This window comes from Lagenorhynchus albirostris, chromosome 3 (assembly GCF_949774975.1).
Source record: "Lagenorhynchus albirostris chromosome 3, mLagAlb1.1, whole genome shotgun sequence".
Classification (NCBI taxonomy): Eukaryota; Metazoa; Chordata; class Mammalia; order Artiodactyla; family Delphinidae; genus Lagenorhynchus; species Lagenorhynchus albirostris.
Genome location: NC_083097.1, coordinates 144,324,038 through 144,347,870, shown reverse-complemented (window position 1 = coordinate 144,347,870; position 23,833 = coordinate 144,324,038). Strand labels below are relative to the sequence as shown.

General features: G+C 52.5%; 1 protein-coding gene across 1 annotated transcript in view; it reads left to right on the top strand.

Moving 5' to 3' along the window:
* Window positions 1-23,833, top strand: part of SLIT3 (slit guidance ligand 3) — a 610,847-nt gene that overhangs the window by 513,653 nt on the left and 73,361 nt on the right. Inside the window, exons 15-20 of the mRNA XM_060144178.1 lie at window positions 7,036-7,186; window positions 8,375-8,449; window positions 15,490-15,633; window positions 16,406-16,549; window positions 19,228-19,391; window positions 20,474-20,606. Of these exons, the coding sequence (XP_060000161.1) occupies window positions 7,036-7,186; window positions 8,375-8,449; window positions 15,490-15,633; window positions 16,406-16,549; window positions 19,228-19,391; window positions 20,474-20,606 (811 nt within the window). The remainder of the gene's footprint in view (window positions 1-7,035; window positions 7,187-8,374; window positions 8,450-15,489; window positions 15,634-16,405; window positions 16,550-19,227; window positions 19,392-20,473; window positions 20,607-23,833) is intronic.

Here is a 23,833-nt window from a genome sequence, read left to right as displayed (position 1 = left end):
CTAGAGAGGAAGAAAATGAGGTTCACACAGCAGGAAGTCTTATCTAAGATTATAGAGTGGTATTTTCAGGACAAGATGTGTAACCCAGGACTTCTGATATACTGAGAAGTTTCTTGATAACTTTCTCCTGGCGCCCTCCATTTCTTTCTGTTGAAGGAAACCAAACAGAAGGAGGGGAATTTTAAAGCTTGGGGACAGGGGCATGAAAGGGCTGGATTTTCCCTGCACTGGTGCTGAGGACCTGATCCAACTTGAATACGAAATCCCCAAACCAGAGTGTTCGCGGAGCCCTGCCTGTCCGGAGGCGCTCAAAGCAGAGTGGAGTCTAAATTATAGTGCCCAGCTCTAGCTGGTCGGATGGGAGGGCTTAGCAAGAGGTGGAGCCAGATCCGGAGCTGTGGAGTGACTTGGACTAACCAGTCAGTCACAGATAACCTATACACGTCGATATGCTGTCACCACCTTGCCCCAAAAACACACTGTGGAGGAACGGTGACCCCGTCGCTCCTGTCAGAGGGCAGGGCAGTGAGGGTCCCAGTCTGGTCTCTTCAAGATGCCCTGACTCTGGTCTCTTCAAGATGCCCTGACTCTGGTCTCTTCAAGATGCACACACCTCTTCATGGCTTGGGTGGAAATTCATAAAAACGGCCGCTGACCTTTTGCAGATAAGGGTGTAAAGGCTGGGCACCCTCCCTGGACCCATGGCATCAAGAACAACCGGTTGTTGGTCTCCCCAGCCCGCTCCATGATTTACAGTCATGGCGGAAGTCAGGAAGGACCCTAGAATCCGGTATCTTCCACTTTCTTTGCTTTTCTTAGTTTGAAAGAACCTCCTTGTCATGATCATTGTGACTGTGGGTTTCTCAGTCCCAAACCCAGGGCCCTGGGGCTTCCTCAGCTTTCTCCCTGCTAGGAACATGGATTTTCTCTCAATGTCACAGCCCTTCTCTACTATACCTTGATTGATCTGTGAGGAGCATCTGTCAGCCAGGGGTTTCTGGGGGCCTTGAAGGATACTGAGGAGACATCAGAGGGACTTTTTCTAAAGAAGAGCATTGCAGCTTTGCTAGACCCCTAGGAACCATGACCTGTCTCTTTACTGAAGGCGCCGGGGGAACAGCCTGTCCTGGAACCACTCTGCTATGGGATGGGCCCTAGGCAGCAGAGAATGCAGAAGATGCTTCTGCTAAGTTGGACGTCTTGGCACATCTAACGGTGTGATTGAATGGGGTTCAGAGGCTCAGTTCAGGCCTGCGAAACGATCCCAGACATTTGTGGTCATAATTCCCCTTGGGAAGGATCTGTTCTACCCTGATACTCCTGAGTAGGGATGTCCAGTGGCCTCCCACCCGTTCTTCTCCCTTCCTCCTGTGTCTCCCCGGGGGCGGGGTGTGAAGGGCGGTAGGGCTCCCGTCTCCGGACGTGTTCCTGTGGAACCCCGCTCTCGGTACTAATCACGCTCAGTGGGGGCCTGCTCCGGCTTCCGCTTCTCCACGCTGCTTCCTCTGAGCGCTCCTGTCCTCTCTCTGACGCTGCTTCCTGACCTTGACTCTGACCAGTCGCCGCGGGGCTTTCCTTTGTGCTTGATCTAACCATGTGGTGGAACGATGGAAACGGAACATGGTTCTGTCAAGCACCGCGGAAAGCACCGCGCTCTCCTGCAGCATGGCCCGCCACCGCTGGACACCTCTTCTCTGCCCTGGAGCACCGCAGCCCACCACCCGCCAGACCCGCCTCTCTCAGTCCAGCCTCACGAAGTGGGGGGGGGGGTGGGAGTCTCGAAGGATTCACAGAGCACCTCCAACTCCAGGTAGCAGATGTGGGCTGAAATAGGGATGGGGCAGCGTACGGGGGACAAGCTGAGATCTGCGTCCACGTCTCTATCCCAGATGGAGTTGCCATCCCCCAAATCTAGTCTGGATGCCAGCCAAGTGGTAAAGTAGCTAGGTCTAGCTCAGACACCACTGTTTTTCTTCTTGAAGAGAGCACGTATGCCCAAGGCGTATGCCCTTTGTTTCATGGAAGAGTCCCAGCCCAAGGTCATTTTCCCACGTGGCAGTTAACGCAAAGCTCACACTGCTGGTACCCACCCTCCACCTACCGTCTTTATTGGAAGCATTAGGACTTAATGTGAGCATGAGAATGATGAAACTGCCATGAGTCTGAGACACTGGATGTAACCTGAGGCTCCTTCTGGAACTGACCCCCTCTCCTCACAAGTACTTTGGTCCCCGTGCAGCCTAAAGTCCAAGCTGTCTCCTTGACCTTCCAAGCACAGCTAACATGAGGCGAAAGTGCTGGACTCCTCAGCGGTGCTAGCTCCGTGCCATGTGGGGTCTGTGCGGAAGCCCACTGCCTCTGATAATAAAGAGAGGGGTGTCTCGGCACCTCCCGTGCTGCTTATTTCTTGATAAATCCTAGACCCAGTGTCACCGGAAGATTGTGCTGTTGGTTCATGCCGTGGAATGTGTGTGCTGTCCCATGTGAGAGAGGGCCCTGGCTTGAGCCAGGAGCCGGGCTCTGGGCTTCCATGGCGATGTGTGACTCTCACTGTCTCCTCTCTCTCGGGTTACCCCTCAGAGCCAGGGCCCCAGCCATTGCTGAGGAATGGAAAGTCCTGTTTACCTCTCTGAATTCTTTTCTCACGTGCTTACTATAGACCGGGTGCTGAGCTAGTTTACATCATTACCTTGTTTAATTTTCACAACAACCCTATAAGTCCCATTCTGCAGATGAGAACATTGAGGCTCAGAGAGGCCAGCTAACTTGCCCAGGGTCACTGGACTCCAGCATGGCTGCCCTTTACGACTGTACTCCTCAGCTTTCCCAGCTGCGGACAGGCCCCTGGCCTTGAGTTATGAAATCAGAAAGACCTTGACTTGACTCGATAGGGAGTTGAAAAAAATAACACTCCCTTTCAAACTTCCTTCTGTTAATAGAAAATGACTTGAGCAAGAAAGAGAGCAAGCATCCCTGTTTACATGGCTCCTCCCCTCCAGCATGAATATACCAAGACCCATTTGGTACAGAACAAGTCCTCGGACCTAGAGAAATTTTCTTTCCCTCTGAACAGAGAGGGCGTTCTGAGTTCCTCGGCACTGCCGCCACCGTGCCAGGGCCAGGCCTTCGGGAGTGGGTCCACAGGGTGCCCTTCCACGGGTGCCTCCCTGGTCCTCCGGCAGCTGGCTGTGACCGGGCAGTGACCAGCTGCAGGCCATGGCCATTTCCCTCTGCTTCCAGGCAGATAGCTGCATTCATGTTAGACTCTGACAGGGAGAACTTACTAGGACAGCTGCCTGCCCAACCAATCTCCAAACTCCTGGTAAACAATTGGTGTTTTCCAGCCAACTGGTGTCTGGTCCCCTGGCCTTTGCCGACGAGTGGATAACTGTGAACCTAGCAATGTTCTCTTGATTCCATTCATGACCTATAACCTTTGCTTGTCCTTTCAAGCTGAAGAGCCCCGGCAGGCCTCCTACTCCGCCCCCAGTTCCTCTTTCTGCTCCTTTCCTCCTTCTTTCATCCCGCCCACCTTAGGGGTATTGGAGGTAGAAGAGGAGAACTCTGGACACGTGCGCTGGCAGGTCCTTGGTGCTCTGATAACCGTGCATCTGTGACTTCCATTAAACAAACTGGTTGCCCAGAGGATGATGCAAAATGCAGACTGCTAGTGACAGCAGCCATCCTGGGCCCAGCGCTGGCCTCTGCAGCCAAGTCCATCCAAAGGATGGGAGCTTTGACTCCCCACCTGCCCCAAGCCCCTGACCATCCAAACATTACATACATCCTCTCCTGGGAAGTGGCGGCAGGGCAGGGATTCATAATAAAACCGCATTGCTGTGGATTTCCACTCCCCTGGTCTATTGAAGTTTCTCTGTGCTCACGTCCCAAGTGTCGTCGTTCTGAGCTGCCCACCAAGGAGGAGGAGGGCTACGGGGGCAGGAGCAGGGGAGATGCCAGGTGACATCAGCTCTCCCAAGACCCATTTCAGCCGGCGTCTAGTTTTATGGCCCTTGTTCAAATCCTCCGAGATCCCTCCTGTCTGAACTCCCCTAAAGAGAGGAAGCAACGGCCTATTTCAGTTACTTCTCTCCTACTAAGTATTTCTGGCAGTGACAAATATGCATTGAGATTGAAATTGACTTTTAAAGCTCTGGAAAAGTTAAAAATACTTTGGGGTAGTTATGAGCATTAGGCATAACAAATGGCTCCGAGAAACCCTGAGTAGTTTGGGTAATGAAATACGAAGTGATGGAGCCTGGCATCTCAGGCTGGCTCCGACTGGGGAACGCACCCTTTCAGTTTTGTACGTACGCCGTTATTAACATTTCTGGCCCCACTCATGTAAAATGCCAAACTCCGACCCCCTCGTTATTACAAACCAGGGCAATAACAAAAACAGCAGGGGGAAAAATGTTGGAAAGAACACATTAGTCCATCGAATCTAATTGCAAAATCATTTCATTAAAATGGGTCAGCGGCTCCATTGCACAGGTCGGCCAGTTATAATCTAAGTATACTACAGAGAGCGATTCCTGCTAACTACAGACGCTCTCACCTTGATTGAAACGAAAACGCATTTAATCGGCGGCTGTCCCCAGCCGCAGCCCAGCCGGTGCACGTCTTCAGGCTCATCGTGTTAGCGAGCAAACTGTGCTCCCTCCTGTCTTTCTGGCTTTGATCACTCAGGGTTCCTCCGCTTTGCAAGGATCCCATCCTAGACGCCTTCTCAAAGGAAAAATACATGCATATGTACGCAAAGCCCCTTCACACCGTCACCGTGGGGAACCGCCGTGGGGAATGAGAGAGGGTTGTCATCTAGCAGGGTTTGCGCGATGAAATTCATCCAGGACTCAGCACGCTGATGCGTCGGCGGGTGGGGGGCCGGAAACAGCCCAGGTCAGGGTCATTCAGTGGGACGGATACTGACAAGCCAAGGGCAAGAAATTTGCATAATGCACTGGACCAGGGAGCCGCCCAGAACACCTGGGATACCTGCTTGGATTTTGCTCACACAAGCCTGCGGGTGGAAAGTGAGATGAAGGAGGGGAATGGGGAAGGAGCAAAGAGGGAAAGAGACAGGTCCAGGCCTTGACCTTCTGTTTTAGGTGGATGATGTCACTTCAGAATCAGAGACCCACCAAGTCCATCCCCAATCGGGCATTACCACGGGGAGAAAACGTGAGGAGTGAGAAACCAAGAGGGCCGTGGAGACATCTGCTTCCTGTCTCCCTGCAGCCCACTGAGGGAAAATGCCATTCAGTTCACCTCCACCGACTTGACTTTATGATCATTCTGGGATTAAGGTTTTGTCCAAAAGCACATCTGCAGTAAAGCAAAGTATTAGTCACATGGGCCCTGGCAGCAGCCTGCCTGGGTTCGTTTCTCTACCACGTCCTGAGTGACCTGCAGGCCTCAGTTTCCTCATTGATAACATGGAGTCATAATAGCCTCAGAGTGTTGTGAAGGTTTAATGGGCTCACCCGTTTGAAGTTCAAAGAACAGTGCCCTGCTTGTGATCCACGCTCAGTACACATCAGCTATCATCACTCACTGCGCCGATGTTTTAACGGCTTCTGACATGCCAAGTGTTCCACCAGGTGCCCCAAAAAATTGAACCACAAACATCTGTACAGCTCTTGACCCTTTTCCAGAGGCTGTCCACCACCTTGATCTTCCTCAAATCTTCACAGCCCCTGTGAGATAGGGGCAATGTATGTGATTCCCGTTTTACATGTGGAGAGATTGAGGCTAGTAAGTGGCAAAGCCTGGGCAAATCCACGCCTTCTATTGCTAAAACCTCTGTACTGCAGATGCCCCGTTCTGCTCCTAATACACATAAAATGGCCAAGGTCCATCTCAACTAGCCAGGCAAACAAATGACCTTCACGTTCTCTGCAACACTGCAGAAATACGCATGTATGGAACAATTTATGTGCTAACGACACCCCATTTATGCACTGGACAGATGTGAGCCGAGCTCTCGTGCCCGGCATTGTGCCGAGGAACCGCTGAGGGTGAAAATAAAAGAGACCCGACCCCCGTCAACTAGCTCATGTCTGATAGGAGAACCAGAGCTTCCCTTTTATTTCGGGCAAGGTTTGTGGTCTCACAGAGGTTCGCCCAGGTGCCAGGGGATCATTTCTGATCATTAAAGCAGCTCCTCGGGGCATCTCTCAAGACGGCACATCATTGGCCCTGTTCCCATTACTGTGTACGTAACCTCCAGAAAAATTCGATTTCAAACATTAATCTTAGCTCCAACTCCCTTTAGCTCATCGGAACTGGCTTTTCACTGTAGTTAAACAGAGCTTCCTCTCAAAGGCAGCAGGTACATCTAACCCTCGCAAGAGTTGTACTTGTCTTTACAGTGTTTTCCATTTGCATTCAGCACCAATATTTTTTTTAAAGAATTATCAGGCGACCCTGAGCCAAAATCCCAAATGTTAAGGCAGTGGGCTTCAATTCCCCAGGACCCCAACCCTCCTTCCTGATTGCTTCCCAATCATGAAACCGGGTGTCAAGGGTATTGCTTGCCATGTGCTGGGCCCCCTTTATCGTTTCATTACCTGCTTTGTCCCTGAAGACAACTGAGTTTATGACCCTCTTCCCTGACCTCATTCCCACCCCTGGCATAGCTCCCATCAAAACCCCATCAAAATCTCTTCATTTGGATTTTCATGAATATGTAGAGGGCCCATGGATCAGGGACCTCATGGACTAAGTACCCCCCGTAAATCGTAGACCAAATTCTGTACAGGGACCTCAAAAAGGTCCATGACCCACAGAAACTTAAGAGCCCACGGAGCTTGTGGCATTAGATGGAAAGTGATGAATGACAAAGACCAAAGGGAGAGCAAGCAGACTGGAGGCTGGGGTGCGGGGAAGGCAGAGCAAGGTGGCCAAAAAATGAGGGCAATGCTGCCTCTGTCACTGGGCCATCCCCCCGCCCCGTGTCTCCCCATCTCCAGTGCCCACAACCTCGCCCCATGCCGGACCGGCTGCCACTGATGCCCCCTCTTTGGCGCCCCCCAGGCTCGGAGGATTACCGCAGCAGGTTCAGCAGCGAGTGCTTCATGGACCTCGTGTGCCCAGACAGGTGCCGCTGCGAGGGCACCATCGTGGACTGCTCCAACCAGAAGCTGGCCCGTGTCCCAAGCCACCTCCCCGAATACGTCACCGACCTGTGAGTGCTGCCCAGGCGGGAGCCCCTGCACGTCCCCACGCCCAGTCTCCCTCAGCTCGCCAGGGTGGGTGTGGGCTCCTAGAGGTGGCCCCCTCCCAGCTCAGTCACCTGGGTGTTCCTTGGTGTCCCGTGCGTCCCGGGACGAGGGCAGACTCCCCCAGGCATCCGCGGGGGACAGCTTGCTCACAAATAAAGACAGCTCATTCATTCTATTGATACAAAGATTTTCCAAACACCCGCTGTGAGCCAGGCACTGTGCCAGGCCCACCCTTTTCCATGGTGAACTAAGCAGACCACCCCTCCTAGCCCTTAGGAAGCTTACAACATATCCGGAAAGATGGATAGCGCATAAATGACTGTCCTAAAGTGAAAAAGCAGCGAGAACGATCAGGTATATCGGAGCCTCTGGTTATCCATGCTAATAAAGAGGCATGTTGGTTTATCCAGAAGTGGCAGAGCTCAGAGTTACAGCATGGGGTGGGGGGCAGGGGTGACGGATCTGGGCCTGACTCCTGTAGTCTCCAGTTTCCCTGAGGTTGGGCAAGTTGCTTCTCAGATCTGAGCATCAGATTCTGAGCTATAGAATAGAGGTGTTAATACCTACCTCCTACGGGGGTTACAAAGATTAGGTAAGAGGATGCGAGCACAGACTTTATCTTGAATCCTGGCATGCACTAAGCCCTGCATAAATGACGGTGGTCTTTATTTATTATTATTATTATTATTATCTTTGACTCTCTCCTGCTCTCCCTGAGCTTACATGAATGTTGGGCGTGGAGTCCCTGAGCTGCCCTTAGCAGAGGGATGTGGTCAGGAAAGACCTGAGTGGCTTGGAGAGTTGGAAGAACCTGGGGAAACCTCCCTGGGGGTTTAAGTGGTCATTGGTACCCCTACAAAATGAAGGCAAATCATTGGCACTTGACTGTTAAGTGCTGAGCATTCAAAAAGTTGAATACGCCTTCGGCAGAGGGTCTTCCTCTCCTTTCTGGCCCCTTCTCACACCCCTCCTCTTGCTGCTGGGCCCCCCATGCTGATGGGGTACACGGAGGGTTTCTATGGTGCTATTGACCTGGACTGAGTGAGGTCCAGGTGGCAATTCAGCTGAAGCCACGGGGGGATGGAGGACTAATGGAGGAGGTGCCCCATCCACAGCTCACCCACCACCTCATCTGCTTGCTTCCCATGTAGCCGACTGAACGACAATGAGATATCTGTTCTAGAGGCCACTGGTATCTTCAAGAAGTTGCCCAACCTGCGGAAAATGTAAGTCAGTCTCAGGAATTTGGCAGACCGGAGCAGAACACCAGGGCACGGGCGGCTCCCTCTCCCTCCACTGCAGCCCCTCCCAGTCTCCTCCTGACCCCGCTACGGGCACGTCCTGGGAAGCAAGACACTAAGGCAGGACCATGCAGAGGCAGAGCACACATTTTGCACCATCCCTGACCCTCACCCCATCCTTGCTCACCCCCATCCTCCACCCCACACCCAGTGGGTGGTCGGAGGGACTCAGGTGAGGACCAGCAATGGGACATGGGGATGTAGGGTGCACATCACTTAGTAATTTTTATGAGGTAACAGTCAGAAGGTCTGTTTTTAGATGGACCCTAAAGGCCTCCACATGGTTGAGACACACTGGAGCGGAGACACCACAGCTGCCTCACCTCCTTCATCTGTAAGCACGCTGGTGCACAGCTGACCTTGCTTCCCCCTCCCCTTCCCTTCCCAGGGACGCCAGCAGAGGTACCAGCATGGACAGGGGGCTCTTTGCCATCTAATTCCCTTCTCCTTGACCCTGCTCCCCACTCCCACCCCATCCTCCACATGTCCCAGCCCCAGAGTTTGAGTCTGCCTCTGGAACAAAGGAAAACGGTCAAGCCTCATTATTCATAGACCCTGTATTTGCTGATTCGCTTACTCACTAACATTTATGTGTAATCTCAGAATCAATACGCACAGTGCTTTCATGGTCATTCATATACATAGACAGGGCAGCCAAAAATTTGAGTCCTCCTACATGCCTGTCCCCAGCTGAAAGCAAACAAGGCCACGTTCTGATTTCTTGTTTCAGCTCCCAGACTGTAAACAAGTGTCCAATCCGCAATATATTTAGTGCCACATTTCTTTTTTTGCATGTTTGTGCTTTTGTGGGTGATTTCACTGTTTAAAATGGCCCCGTAGCATAGCACTGGAGGGCTGTCTAGTGATCCTAAGCATAGGAAGGCTGTGATGTGCCTTACGGAGAAAACACGTGTTACAGAAGCTTTGTTCAGGCAAGAGTTACAGTGCTGTTGGCTGTGAGTGCAATGTAAATAAATCAACAATATATATTCAGTAAGATGTCTTTAAACAGAAACATGCATCAAACAAGGTTAGGTGTTGATCGGTTAATGAAAATGGTGACCAGAGGCTCCCCTAGGAGCAGTGGTTCAGCATTCACTAATTCATCTCGCCCAGTGACTTTGTAGAGCTTAACCACGATGAATAATGAGAATTAATCGTAACCCTTATTTTATTTTGCTCTCCACTCTTCCACCCATCAGTCCCTTGCAGGCAAGAAGGAGAGAGACCTTCCCCTGCCCTGGGCAGCATCTGGATCGCATCAGTGCTATTCCCTCCCTGCCCACAGTTGCCACCTTGGCCACGGCCTCAGGGACAACTCTGTAACTGAGAGCAGTGGAGAGCCCTGTACCTGAGGGGGCAGCAGAGGGAGGACACACGTGGGTCCTGGTGAGGTTCATGGCTGCCCGAGTGGTCAAGCCCACCTCTAGCTTCAGGAACCCAGCACAGACATCACCCATCACCTGCCTTTTAAATTCAACCCCCGAAAATGCTTACTTTTTCTAACCTCAAAACAAATTTACATGCACATGGAGATAAGGCATGTATTAAAACAAGTAAAGCTGGCCAAGCGCATATTTCCCCAGTAAACAGGATCATGGAAGTCTTTGCTTCCATGAAGAAATATGCACTCTCCCATTTTAGGTGAAACTCAAGCACTCTGAGTCTTTCATCTTCCTAGTTTTGACAGGGACCTGAGTACGAAGAACTGTTTCTGTACACCAACAAAAACAACAGCACAAATGCAATGATGAGTCGCAGCCAACTCCCAGCCTCAGCATCCAAGCCACAAAAGGGAGTGGTGCGGACTGTGGCAAAATGTAGGCCGAGTCCTCACGAAAAGGGGCAGATGTCACTAAGTTCCTCCCAGCATCTGCCATGCTGGAAGGAACGTCAGAGCTGCCAAATATTCCCTTCACGGGAGCAGCTGGAGATCCAGGTATGGCGGAAGAACAGGCAGGCCGGCATTTGTTCTGAGTTCAGCTCTGCCCCACGCCTGCTGTGTGACCCTAGGAATGCCCTTAGCCTTTCTGGGCCTTTCATAATAGAAACAAGTCCACCTTCCTTGTAAGGTGTGATGAGGACCAGAGGTAAGTATAAGAGATAAGGGGAAAGACATGGCCTCTGTCCATGGGACCGCAGTGAGAAGGTGCTGGAAGACAGAAAGAGGACGTCTGGGTCAAGTGACCCAGAGCAGATGGCTAGACATTGAAAACAGGAGTTACAAACTCAAGTGCCTTCAGGACCCCCTGTGGAAAGGGAATGGGTGCAAGGCAGCGATAATAATGATGGCGACAAACAGTCACTAAACACTTTACTCTGTGCGCCAGACTCTGCTGATATTCAGGCAACTACCCCTCACCAAGAAAAACAAAACAGCTTTGAGATTGCTTCATCTTACAAATGAGGAAGCGGAAACACAGGAAGTAACCTGCGCAAGTTTAAAAGTCAAGCCAGGAGCGGTGACGGTGCAGAGTAGCTGGGGAGCGCACGCACCACCTGAAGGCAGTAAGCGCACGTGTGTGCACGTGTGTGTGCCTAAATCCAGGGACACATGGCGCCAGCCAAGCAAGCACGTGTCCCAATAGGGCAGGCTTTTTAAGTAAACAGTCCTTATTTGCCAGGACCCGTCACCACCCCTACACTCCCATGAGGTGATGGGTCAGCGGGAATTCTGCCCATCAGGGTGGTTAAGGCCGGCAGTGCCTGTGACCGAGGCTGCTCAGCTTCCTCAGGGACTGTGGAGCCAGGGCCCTAAGGTTACAGTCTGGACGGCAGCACCCCGACAGGGCACGGAGGCAGAGGGGAGTGGACACACGGCCAGGAGTTTGGACTCTGCGGTGCCTTTCCAGACTGTTCTGAACCTCTGTGCCCCTTCCTGTCATGTGGGAATAATGAGATTTCATGAGTATCACTAAGGGATGCAAAAAGAGGTGTGAGCTGTTCCCCACAAAGGTTATTAGGACTGTGGTAACTCAAGGTAGCTTTTCAAGTGACCTCCCACTCAGAGTGGGGTCACGGCCTCTCTCGGGCCAGCTTTCAGATCACTTCTTACACTGAAGGAGCATCTCAAGCAGAAGCTGAAACCTAGCACCCCTCTAGCCAAAATCAAATCCCAAGGGTGGGTTTGGTGGTTGTGGTTGTGTTTTTTTGTTTTTGTTTTTGTTTTTTACCATCTTTATTGGAGTATAATTGCTTTACAATGGTGTGTTAGTTTCTGCTGTATAACAAAGTGAATCAGCTATACCTATACATATATCCCATATCCCCTCCTTCTTGCATCTTCCTCCCACCCTCCCTATCCCACCCCTCTAGGTGGTCACAAAGCACCCAGCTGATCTCCCTGTGCTATGCGGCTGCTTCCCACTAGCTATCTATTTTACATTTGGTAGTGTATATAAGTCCATGCCACTTTCTCACTTCGTCCCAGCTTACCCTTCCCCCTCCCCGTGTCCTCAAGTCCATTCTCTACGTCTGCGTCTTTATTCATGTTCTTCAGAACCTTTTTTTTTTTTAGATTCCGCATATATGTGTTAGCAGATTGTATTTGTTTTTCTCTTTCTGACTTACTTCACTCCGTATTCTAGGTCCATGATGGTTGTGTTTTTAATAAGAAGTAGTTGCCCTCTTTTAAAAATCAGGAGTTTCCACAGAAAAAGAAATGCGGATTTCTAGCACCTTTGGGAAAATCAGAGGATCTGTCAAAACTGAGCCCATGTTCCCAAACGGCTCCAGTCGAGTTGAGCTGAGGAACGGCTGCCCCCTAGCTGGGCCACGTGCTCTCCTGATCACTGCCGTCCCCACTGGGCTTGCTTCCAATTTTAGGTCACCTGCCTGGACCCTGTGGACGTTTGAGCTTGTAACCCCAGCTCGAAGTAGAATTTCCACCTCAGGGGGCCGGAGAGGTCCATAAGGGAGGTAGACAGGACCTCCCCGACCTGACAGGGTGCCAATGTGCTGCTCAATCATGACCCAGTATCCTCGGCTTCCAGAAAACTCCGCTTAGCTCTCTCCCAACTGTATTTCCATCGAGGACTGGACTTTTAAACAGGATTACAGATGGTTCTCTGTTGCCAGAGTTTATGTATGGGCTGTCCTACAAACCTGAAGAGACAGAGACCTAGAAGAAGTCCAGGCTCGCCTCTTCAGACTCAGGCTTTCCAGAGATGAATCCCCCAGCCTCCAGGGGCCTCGGTGTTTCTGGGAACAATAAGAACAGTTTCTGAAAGATACACCCAGCAGTGTGCCGAGGCGGCGTGGCCGAGCACTGGGTTTGTCCTGCCGTGGACCGCTCTGAGCCAGCCCTGGCCTAGGGTGGGCGTTTCTGAGGCTGGGTCCTTTCCCATCCTCACTGGAGTCAAAGCCATGATGCAGCAGTAATCCTTCAGGTGGGTCTGCAGAGACAAAAATGGAGAGAGGCTCAGTGCCCTTAGTTTTGCGTTTGGAGGTTTCCTGGGATCTGGGGGCATCGGCAGGAAGATACTGCTCTGAGAATAAGACGGAGCTCTTACAAAACCCTGAGGCACTGGTTTTGTGTCTGGAGAGCTGCTGTCTCTCTGTCCTCCGACCCAAGCTGCCTGCAGTTTTGTGTGGTGCTTTGATGGATGGAGAGGCAGCCTGGTCTTCTGGAAAATTCTATCCCCTTTTTTCACTCTCCTTATGTTTTCCATTCTCCCAGCCCGAGGAAATCCAGTTCGCAAACCTTACTGTAATGTGATGTTAATTCTGCTCGTTTAAAGAAAAAGATGTCAGGAAATGGGAACCTCCCACTTCTTATAGCTGCTATAACTCATCTTCATTGCCCACCCCATGTACTTCAGTTCCCCAAGAAGCCTAACTCTTTTGAGCTGGAGGAGAAGCTCCAGCATTTGGATGAGTTATAGCTGCTGGGAAAGTCTTTCTCTCTCCTCCCATGTCGAACTTGGGGGTAATTTGCAGTCTCCCCTGTGTATTGCCTTCATTTCCGAGTTATCGTGGACCAGGGCTACCAGGATTTATAAGATGACCGGCTGAGTTGCAAGAGAGTCAGGCAGGGAGCAGAAATCCAGTTTGAGAATCTCCCAGCTCTGTCAGATCTCAGGGGAGGGATTCTGAGGGGTATTTGCACCTGTTTTCTCAGCAGGATGGAGGAGGGAGGCGAGGAAGGCCGTGACCAGGAGCACAGAGGGAGCAGACAATGCGAGGCTGGGAACTGTTTCCTCCACACCTGCCCGCAGGTGTGGGCATTGCCACCCCCGCACACCCAGTCCCTATTTGGGAAGAGGGCAGGCAGGCAACCTGTATCGAGCCCTTGGGTGCCCAGTTGAACTTTACTTGCTCTGAACCATCCCCATAGGAGGCTTCACCCCCAGGGGTGCGTGAGTCAGGCCAGAGCTGCACAAGGAGGGCACTTGAGAGAAGCAGTAGTACCAGGGACTCATGGAGCGCTATGTTCCTTTCAGTGCTCTGTGACCAGGAGCAGTGGCCTCCCCTCCCTGGGCCTCAGTATGTCCAGCAGTACAATGGGCCAGCTGGTCCATCTCTCCTGAGCCCTCAGTTCTAACAAGCTCAGGGTGCTCAGCCAGTTAGCAGCTGTGTCTCCACCTACGGGGCTCCTGTTCACAGAACAAGGCCCCCCAGGATGTTTGCTGGGGAAGCTTCCCTCAGCTTCTGTAACTCCGTCACTTCCCTCAGCTTCTGTAACTCCATCACTTCCCTCAGCTTCTGTAACTCCATCACTTTCTGCTCCAGCCAGCCAGCTGGGGCTACCTTTCAGGCCTGAACATCTGGGTGGTCTGTGGAGACCCCCGGCCGCTAGTAGCACCTACAGTTCTGCAGGACGTGCTTGCTGCTCAGTTATCCCATCCAGCCTGCCGCGTGGTGGCTGGGGGTCGGAGGGAAGAGCCCGCTCTCAGAGCTCGAGGGCAGTATTGGAAATGGCAGCACTGAGACTTGAAAGGACCGAGCCCACTTAGGAAAACACAACGTTCCAAATCCTGAATTCTGCAGAGCAGTAATAGAAGGGATGGGCATCCACATCGTCAAAGGAACATTCACTTGGGAAAAGCGGTTCACTGGAGGCTTTTCTATGGGCCCAAAAGCATGGTCTCCGATCCCAGTGCTATCAGCTGTGTGACTGTGGGTAGGTTACTGAGTCTCTCTGAACCTCAGTCATCTCATCCGTAAAACAGGACAATGATAGGGCTTCCCTGGTGGCGCAGTGGTTGAGAGTCCGTCTGCCAATGCAGGGGACAGGGGTTCGTGCCCCGGTCTGGGAAGATCCCACATGCTGCGGAGTGGCTGGGCCCGTGAGCCATGGCCGCGAGCCTGTGCGTCCGGATCCTGTGCTCCGCGACGGGAGAGGCCACAACAGTGAGAGGCCCGCGTACCACAAAAAAAAAAAAAAAAACAGGACAATGATAAAAATAATGCCCGTCTGATGGGCGTTGTTTGGAGGATCTGATGTGATTCTGTTGGTCAAACCCCTCACGTGGTGCCTAGTACATAATAAGTGCACAAACTGTTGTAACTAGAAAGGGTCCATTTATATCAGGGATCTCAGATGGTGAAAGAGTCGAAGGTTCTACAAATGCCTCACCCCGTAGGGAGCAGGCATGTTTTGTATTTTCCTCCAGCTCTCCTCTTGAGAATCACTACTCAGTGAGGGTATCCGTGGAAGAGAGAAAATAAGTTTGAGAACCATTCGAAACCTGCCAGTCCCCGGGGCATTGAAAAGACAATTGTACTGAAAGACTTCAAATGCTACACAGTCTGTTTCACACAGGTATCCACCCATCCACACCCCATGGGGGTGCTGGGCTCCCTGCTTCCTGAGGCACAGGTGCTGAAGACCAAACATCGGGAAGCCCAAGGTGGAGCCTCCACCAGCCAGTCCTCGGGCCAGGGGGCACTTTAGAGTCCCCAGCTGGCTGCAGGGCCCGCCACTCCCTCCCTGCGTCCTGACCTGTTCTGTCCCCTCCTTCCAGAAACTTGAGTAACAACAGGATCAAGGAGGTGAGAGAGGGTGCCTTCGACGGAGCGGCCAGCCTGCAGGAGCTGATGCTGACAGGGAACCAGCTGGAAACGGTGCATGGGCGCGTGTTCCGTGGCCTCAGCGGCCTCAAGACCTTGTGAGTTCCCAGGGCCTGGGCCAAGGCCAGAGGGGGGGAGATGGGAGAGCAGGGGCATCAGAGGGGCTGTGAGGGCTGGCGGGCAGCGGACTAGGCTCGGGCGCTGTCCTGGCCTGCTGAATCCTGGAGCCGGAGAGACATTAGACATTTCCAAGCCCTGGATGGGAAAGAACGTAGCATGCTAAGCTCCCCCCAACACACACACACACACACACACACACACACACACACACACACACACACAGACACTAAAAGACACTAGCCCTAGTGTATACACAGGTGTAGATTCATACCAGAAACAGGCACACACTCACACATGTACACAAACATAGGCATTACACGTGTCCATGAAAATGGCATATAGACACACATGGAACATGTGGATATACACAAACAAGCATGTGCGTATAAGCACACACACACAAGCTGATGTCCACAGCCACATCTTGATTCTTCCCTCTCCTCCCCAAAATATACATACATACACTAACCACCATACGACATACATATGTACACGTACACACGCATGACACCTGCTTCTACTGCAAATACAGCGTCTGCAGCCCAGAATGTGCATACACGTTTACAGGTGGCCCCAGTGGGGACCCAGGCCCAGCTATCACAGGACAAACCTCAGCAGTGTGACTGGTCTGAGCTTGGATTAGGCAGAAGCATCCCACCGCACACACACACGCACACACACCAGTGTGGCACAGTCATAGGAGGGAAAGGATGACACCTGTGCTTGCTCACCCCACCCCTCTCCCTGCAGGATGCTGAGGAGTAACCTGATCAGCTGTGTGAGCAATGACACCTTTGCTGGCCTGAGTTCAGTGAGGCTGCTGTCCCTCTACGACAATCGGATCACCACCATCACCCCCGGAGCCTTCACCACGCTCGTCTCCCTGTCCACCATGTAAGTCCCCCTGGACCGCACTCATTCAGGGCTCCTCTCCTGCAGACCTCTCCTCTCACAACACCCTACTATATTTGGCCCAAGGTCATCTATCCATCTGTCAACTTAAACACTTGGCAGCCTCCCTCCATGTGCCAGGCACCATTTGCTACTGAGGAGTCACAGACGTGGACCCTCCTTCCTGGAGCTCACAGCATAGCGAGTTGCCACAGAAGGGAGGTCCACAGTGATGTGAGAGCCTAACATAGGCTTTGTCGAGGAACACTGGAGCTATGCTCTGGAAGGTGAGTGGGAGTTGGCTTGTTTGCGAAAGCAGGAAGTGTATTTCTTTCGGCGGGAAGAGCATGTGCAAAGGCCCTGTGCTAGGTTGAAGCAGAGCAGATATGCAGGACTGAGCAAAGTCCAATGTGGTCATAGTACAGAGTGGGCAAGGCTGGAGTGGAGACCAGGGCCAGGCTACAGGACTGCTGTGGGCCATTTTGGTCTTTATCCAAAACACATCAGGAAGCCACAGAAGGTTTTAAGCAGGCCAGTGACACGACGTGACGGGGGTTTTAAACTGATGTCACTGACTGCCTAAACGTGTATCGGAACCAGTTAGAATCTAGCTTTCTGGACGAATCTCTCTGCCCACAATATTCACTGTATTGGTAAGGGAGGCTGTTTAGAATAATGGTGAAAGCTTTGGGCTCTAGAGCCAGATTTTCTGGGTCCATATCCTGGTTTACCTCCTGTTAGCTGTGTGCCTTGGAAGAGTTGCTTCATCTCTCTGTGCTTTAATTGTCCCTTCTCATAATCCACCTCGTAGGATTGTCATGAGGACTGAATTTGTTAATGTTGGTAAAATGCACAGCAGGGGCCTGAGATATAAAAAGTACTCAGCACATGTTAGCTTTTACGGTTTCTCATAGTATTTCTATGGGGCTCTGTTACCCTTAGTTGGTGGTTCATTTTTCCTTCCCTTCCCTTCTCCAAAGACCCTTGGGAAGACAGAAGAGAAAGGCCATTGCTGCATCTCCTGTTGCTGCCCGTGGTCATGCTCCCATACAGCCACCCCACTGGCGATAAAAGCCAAAGTTACAGAACGTCCTAAAGGCCCCACGTCTAGCCCCTCAGAACCTCCTTGCATTCCAGCCCCACTGACCTCACTGTTCTGCGCACGCCCCAGGCCCACTTCCACCTTAGAACTTTGCACTGGCTGTTCCCACTACCTGGAAAGCCCTCCCCCTGGCTCCCTCCCCTCCTATTATTTGCTCAAATGTCAGTTGCCTCAGCCCCATTCCACCCCTCTGCTATCACCCCCAGTTCTTCCAGCCTTGCTCTTCTAATTTTTTCCATAGCACTGACCATTTCCTAACATACTATACTTTTCGTTGTTAATTACATATTGTCTGCCTCCCATCAGCTGGAGCATACGTTCCAGAAGGATGAAGTACCGGGATATATGACTGTTTTGTTCACTCCTCTATCCTCAGTGCCTACACCTGAGCCTGGCACTAAGCCCATTATATAATGGTTGAATAAGTGGATGAGTTGAATGAATGAGTGACATGAAGATAGAGGACAGCGGGTTAGAACTAGCATGGGTGGGTTGGTCGATCTCAGCCCACTTCTCACCCCTCCTGGATGCCTCTGCGCTGGGAATCCAAAGACACGAAAGATGCCAAGAGGGCTAGCGTCACAAAGCATGAAGGGAACCAGCTCCGACAGGGGAAGGAACTTGCCCACCTTCTCACAGCTACTGAGTGTCAGAGCCAGAATCAACCCCAGGAAGTACTGACTCCCGAGACCTTAACTGCCATGTCAAACCGCAGCCCCTCAAGGGCTCTCCAGCCCTCTTCTGTAACCTCCCTAAGTTTTAAATTCCTCATTTGTGAGATGAGAATACTGTCCCCTCCTTCCTAGGGTCGCTGTGACAAGTCTGAATGAGAAAATGGATTTATAAAGCGCTCAGCCTAGTTCCTGTCCTCTAGAAAACCCTCAGAAAGTGATAGCTGCCCTCATCCCTCCACCTGTCCCATCACTGCATCTGACAGATTCGTATAAAGTGCCTATGCCGATGTCCTGCTAGCTCCTGGAGACACAGAGCAGGACAGACAGACCTGGTCCCTCCCCTCCGGGAATTGAGAGCCCAAGGAGGGAGGGGTTCCCAGCTCGGATGGATACTGTGGAGGAAATGAAGGGGAATGAGGGGGGAGAACGGGACAGGGCAGAACTTTTCATTTCCCTTGAGATGAGGGGCTTCTTTGAGGAGGGGTCATTTAAGCTGAGGGCTGAAGGAAGAGGAGGGGCCACCCAGGCACACCGTAGAGAAATTCATCCCCGGCGGGAGGAGCAGCACACGTGAAGGCTCTAAGTGTAAGAAAATCTCTGCGGAGGAATTGAGGCAGTTCACACAGCTGGAGCTCATCAAACAAAGGAGAGACGGATGGCGACTGTATCCATCCGCGGAGGTCTGGAATGAGACCTTTGCAAAGACTGCCTCCGCGTTTTAGAAGACAGTCTGCCTTCCTTTTCCCAGACCTTCTACCTCCTTCGTCCTTTCTCCTTCCCCTGAACCGGAAGCAGACCTGCCTGGAGAGCCAGGCCCTAGGCTTGCAGACCTGGATCCCAGGACCGGCTCCCTCGGGACAAGGGTAGAGGCTAACCATTCAGAGAGGGCCCTTCTCTCCTCCCAGAAACCTCCTGTCCAACCCCTTCAACTGCAACTGCCACCTGGCCTGGCTCGGCAAGTGGTTGAGGAAGAGGCGAATCGTAAGTGGGAACCCCCGGTGCCAGAAGCCCTTCTTCCTCAAGGAGATTCCCATCCAGGACGTGGCCATCCAGGACTTCACCTGTGAAGGTAAGAAGGCTGGGGGCGGGGCAGGGGAGCAACACCTGGGAAGACAAGGACGCTACAAGAGAAAAGAGGTGCAGGCAGGCGGTAACTGCAGGTCAGGACCCCCCGAGATCTGATTCTCCTCTGCCCTCAGCATGCAGCCCGAGCTCTGGAGGGCTCTGCAGGCCTGCTTCTAGCCCACATGACTCTGTCGTGCAAATTAAGAACAGGTGCCTCTTTCTACAGACATTTGACCTCCATCAGTCAGAAATCTGTCGTAATATACTGCTTTTGTTAAAACGAGGTACTTTACAGCCATCTGTGAAGACACTGTTGTACCAAATATCTTAATCTGCCGTATCCACAGTGAGGTTGGCGCCCATTAGATGGTGGGGCACCCTTGTGCAGTACGCTACCTACACAACTGTACATGGGAGCCCTGGGCCGAAGTTTTCCTGCCTGCATCATCATGAGGCTGAGAGTATGTGCTCATGAGAAACAGACTTCAGGATGAGCTTCTGGGAAATTCCTGTCACTGGCTAGGCAGTACGAATACCTGAAGATTCAAGGCTTTGAGTGTCAGGATTCCAGAGGACATTATTTGTTTGCATAAATTCAAGCCAGCACAATTTTTACTTGGTCAACTTTAGGTTATCTAGAGACGGATGAACTGGTTTGTAGATTAACTGAGGTTAAGGTATAATGGGGGCTTGGGGACACATTGACCACGCCAGAGGGATTGTATAGTGGGAGGTGTGGAGAGAGGGAGGAGAAGGAGGGGAGTAGATAGCGCCCTGCCCCTACCCTGACCGCTCCTTCAGTCAATTTGGCTTATCCAGATCTGGTTAACAGTAACCTCTTCCATATCTAACACCTGGTTAATCAAGTTTTTAGCGTCTTTGTTTTATGTTAAATGTGGTAGAAGATGGGCAGCCCTATTCCCCAACCCAGGTGCATCTTCTTTCCCTTCCAACCACGGATAAGACCAGCAAGCTCCTCATTCCCACTTCTGGCTCGAAGTGGAGGGCTTCCCTTTCCTGCAGGCAGCTGGGTCGGGGAATGGGCCTCGCAGCCCTGCGCCATACTCACTCCCCGGCTCTCCACAGGCAACGATGAGAGCAGCTGTCAGCTGGGGCCGCGCTGCCCCGAGCAGTGCACCTGCATGGAGACGGTGGTGCGATGCAGCAACAAGGGGCTCCGCACCCTCCCCAAAGGCATCCCCAAGGACGTGACGGAGCTGTAAGTACCCCCCACCACCACCGACACCCCGTAATCCCGCCACTACGGGCATCCGTCACACTTCACCCCTGCAAGCAAGACAGCCTGGGGATGCCCTACCTGAATGGGTCCCAGCAAGGTGGTGTCAGAGCCTCAGCAGGGGGCAGGCAGCAGCTTGCACGGGGACAGGAAGCTCCCCTCCCCAAGCCTCTGCCTGGCAGGTGACGAGTATCTAGAGTACAAGTGGGAGGGCCGTTGTCTCGTTTTTCTCTATCACCCCCAGTCCCCTGCTCTGCGCCGTGCCTTCTAGATTCCCACATAGTCCCTCAGTCTGACACCAGAAACAGCACAGGATAATCGTCAAAACATGGGCCCACAGGCACTATGGCCTAGCAAGCGCTTCTACAAATAGGATCCTGTTCTACCTTAAAAACACCCATTTTACAGATGAGACCTTAGTTCTGGGTTCTGCTCACTCTTCACCCAGGAGCCTTCTTATTCCATAGCCCAAGCTCCTGACACTAACTCCTCAGGGGTTCCTCCTGCCCCAGAAGCTCCCAGTTAAATGAAAGAGAGGCCCTTCTCTTCCTGAAGGGCTCTTACTCTTGTGGATAAAACGTTATCTCTGCCCCCGGGGAAGCCCAAAGAGCCCCACAGGCAGGGCGGCCTCTCGAGAATGTCCCAGGAGCTGCGCAGCCGCGGCCGGGTAAGCGCCACGCACCGGCACAGGCCTGCGAGGCACGTTCAGTCTCCCGTTCATTCACTCAACACATTTGGTGGGTGCCGCTCGCGTCAGGCACTCTGCTAACACTGGAGACACAGCGGTACACAAAACAGGCATGACCCCTCCACGCGTGGGCTCACGGTTTCGTGGGGGAGGTTGACAGTCACTCGATCATCTCAGAGGCACGTGTGACGTGACAGCCGTGAAGAGCGCTACAAAGAGGAATCAAGGTTGCTATGACATCCGAAAGTAGGGAGATTTGACTTCGATGTGAAGATTGGAGAAAGCTGCTCTGGGGAGGGCGGCGGGGGTGGAGCTGGAATCTAAAGGGCAAGGAGCGGATGATGGGAAGGGAGGGAGGCCGCCCGAGCTGAGGCCCTGTGCTGGGAGGGGGCAGAGCCAGGAGGGGGGCTGGCGGAAACCCAGAGGGCCCGGCCGGGGCACGCCACCGCCCACCTCTCACTCTGGCCCTCTCTGCCCGGACCCCAGGCACACCCCCTCCTCTGGGCCAGCTTAGCACACGCCCTCTGGCTCTGCCAGTGCTTCATGGGGTGGAAGCTGACCACGCTCTGGTCTAGAATGGCTGAGAGGTTCCTGGGTATGTGTTACAGCTCCCGGCGTCTCCTGACACTCAGCGAGGCTGTAACAAGGGCTGCCAACCCAAGTGAAAGAAGGAAAAGTCGGGATAGTCACTAAAAAGTCTGTCAGCCCTGGGTTTGGGCTGGGGCCGTGCCCTCAGAGATGTGCACGAGCAGCAGTGTGATGAGCTCCACGCCCTTTCCCGGCTGGGCTGGGCTTGGCTTGGCTTGGGGTGGGGACTGCAGGAAATGACCCAGGTACATGCCTCCTTCCTGGGCTAATTGAGTGCCAAGTGTCACGTGTCAAAGAGAAGACAGTGCCATGAAAACAGGCCCTCGGACGCTTTTCCCCAAAGCTCACGAAACACAGATTGAAATGACAAAGATAATTGGCCGTAATTATAAGGTAAACTTCAGGGCTTTGGGAGGAGACCTGATTTCCTGCTTTGGAAATGATGGTGCTTCCCTGTGCCGGACGTGGGTTCCAGAGCTCGCCAAGGAGGGCAGCCCTCACCCCTGTTCCCAAACCACCTCCTGGAGGGGAGAGGGAGTATCTGGGGAGGGCAGAGGGAGGCAAGAAAAGAGACGCCAGAGAAAGTGAAAGCTGGCAGGCCCAGAAAACTGGGGCTTGGAGGTCGTTTGTTCAGGGACACTGGCTGAGTCCAGATTCAGTGTTTCCAGCACTGGCTTTCCAGCTCCCTTGGCTTCATTAGTTATCTCGGGCAGAGCTGCCAACTTACAAAACAAAATTAAGTTTAATTCGCTGAGAAGGGGTGGGGAGATGTGTGTGTGCATGTGTGTGTATGTATGAGTGTATCTGTGCATGTAAACAGATGAAATGCAGGCTCAGAGAGGTTAAGTATATACATATGTATATATACATTCAAACTGTATTGAATAATTCAAAGGTATTAGAGCCAGGCACCACTCCAAGGCTTTCCACAGAAAGTCCCATCTAATCTTCATAATCACTTCAAGGTGGTGGTTATTAGCAACCTCATTTTACAGATGAGGAAACAGAAGCTCAGAGAGGGTAATTAATTTGCCCAAGGTCACACAGCTATTAGCTAGTGGAACCTGAATATGAGGCTCAGCTGCCTGACTCCAGAGTTGCCCGTGCATCACCCCAGGCCCCCAGTCGGACTCCTGGCTTGGAGTTGGGGCTCCTGGAAGGTGGCTGCTCTCCGCCTCCTTCACCATTCAGTAGGTCGAAGAATTCTTTGTGCGGCCCTCGTCAGCACCACAAAGCTCGAAACAGAAATGGGGAACAATCCATTCAACGCTCCGTGTGGATTTGCACGTGAGGCAGCTGTGTCCTCGTGTGCTTGCGCTGGGGCTGAAACAGAGCATTTAAATGCAGATCAACACAAAGGTTGACCTGCTGGAAATGCTCTAGTAGTTCTAAGGCTGGCAGGGCAAGAGTGCAGTCTTCTGAAAGGGTCCCTCCGGGGCCTGGGCTGCAGGCTAGAGGCAACGTTGGAGTTCAGAGTGTTCATGAAGGGCTTCCTACAAAGAGCGCTTTCTCACTCAGCCGCGTCTGCATTTCTGAAGTGAAACCTTTTGATCCCGCATCTTCTGAGCCTCGATGCCAGGTCGCCAGGGACATTCTGCACTTAAAACAGCTCCCTCGCAGCTCCCACTTGGCTCCGCAGTGCCCAATGCAACAGCATCTGGAGAGTTCTGGGGTCTTCATCACACAGATGATGTTTCTTGAGCATCTACTGTTGCCCACTAGTGTACAAGGATGCTCTAGTGAGCAAAACAGACATGGTTCTGCCCCATCATCACCAATTCACATAAAGGATGTCCCCAGTGGGTGCAGGGGATGGTATCAGGGAAGCGATGCTCAAGCAGAGGCCTAGACAGGGAGGGAGAAGAGGAACCAGCGGGGGCAAAGACCTGCCCCCGTACCAAGCGGAACATGGGGCGTTCGAGGAGGGGTAAGG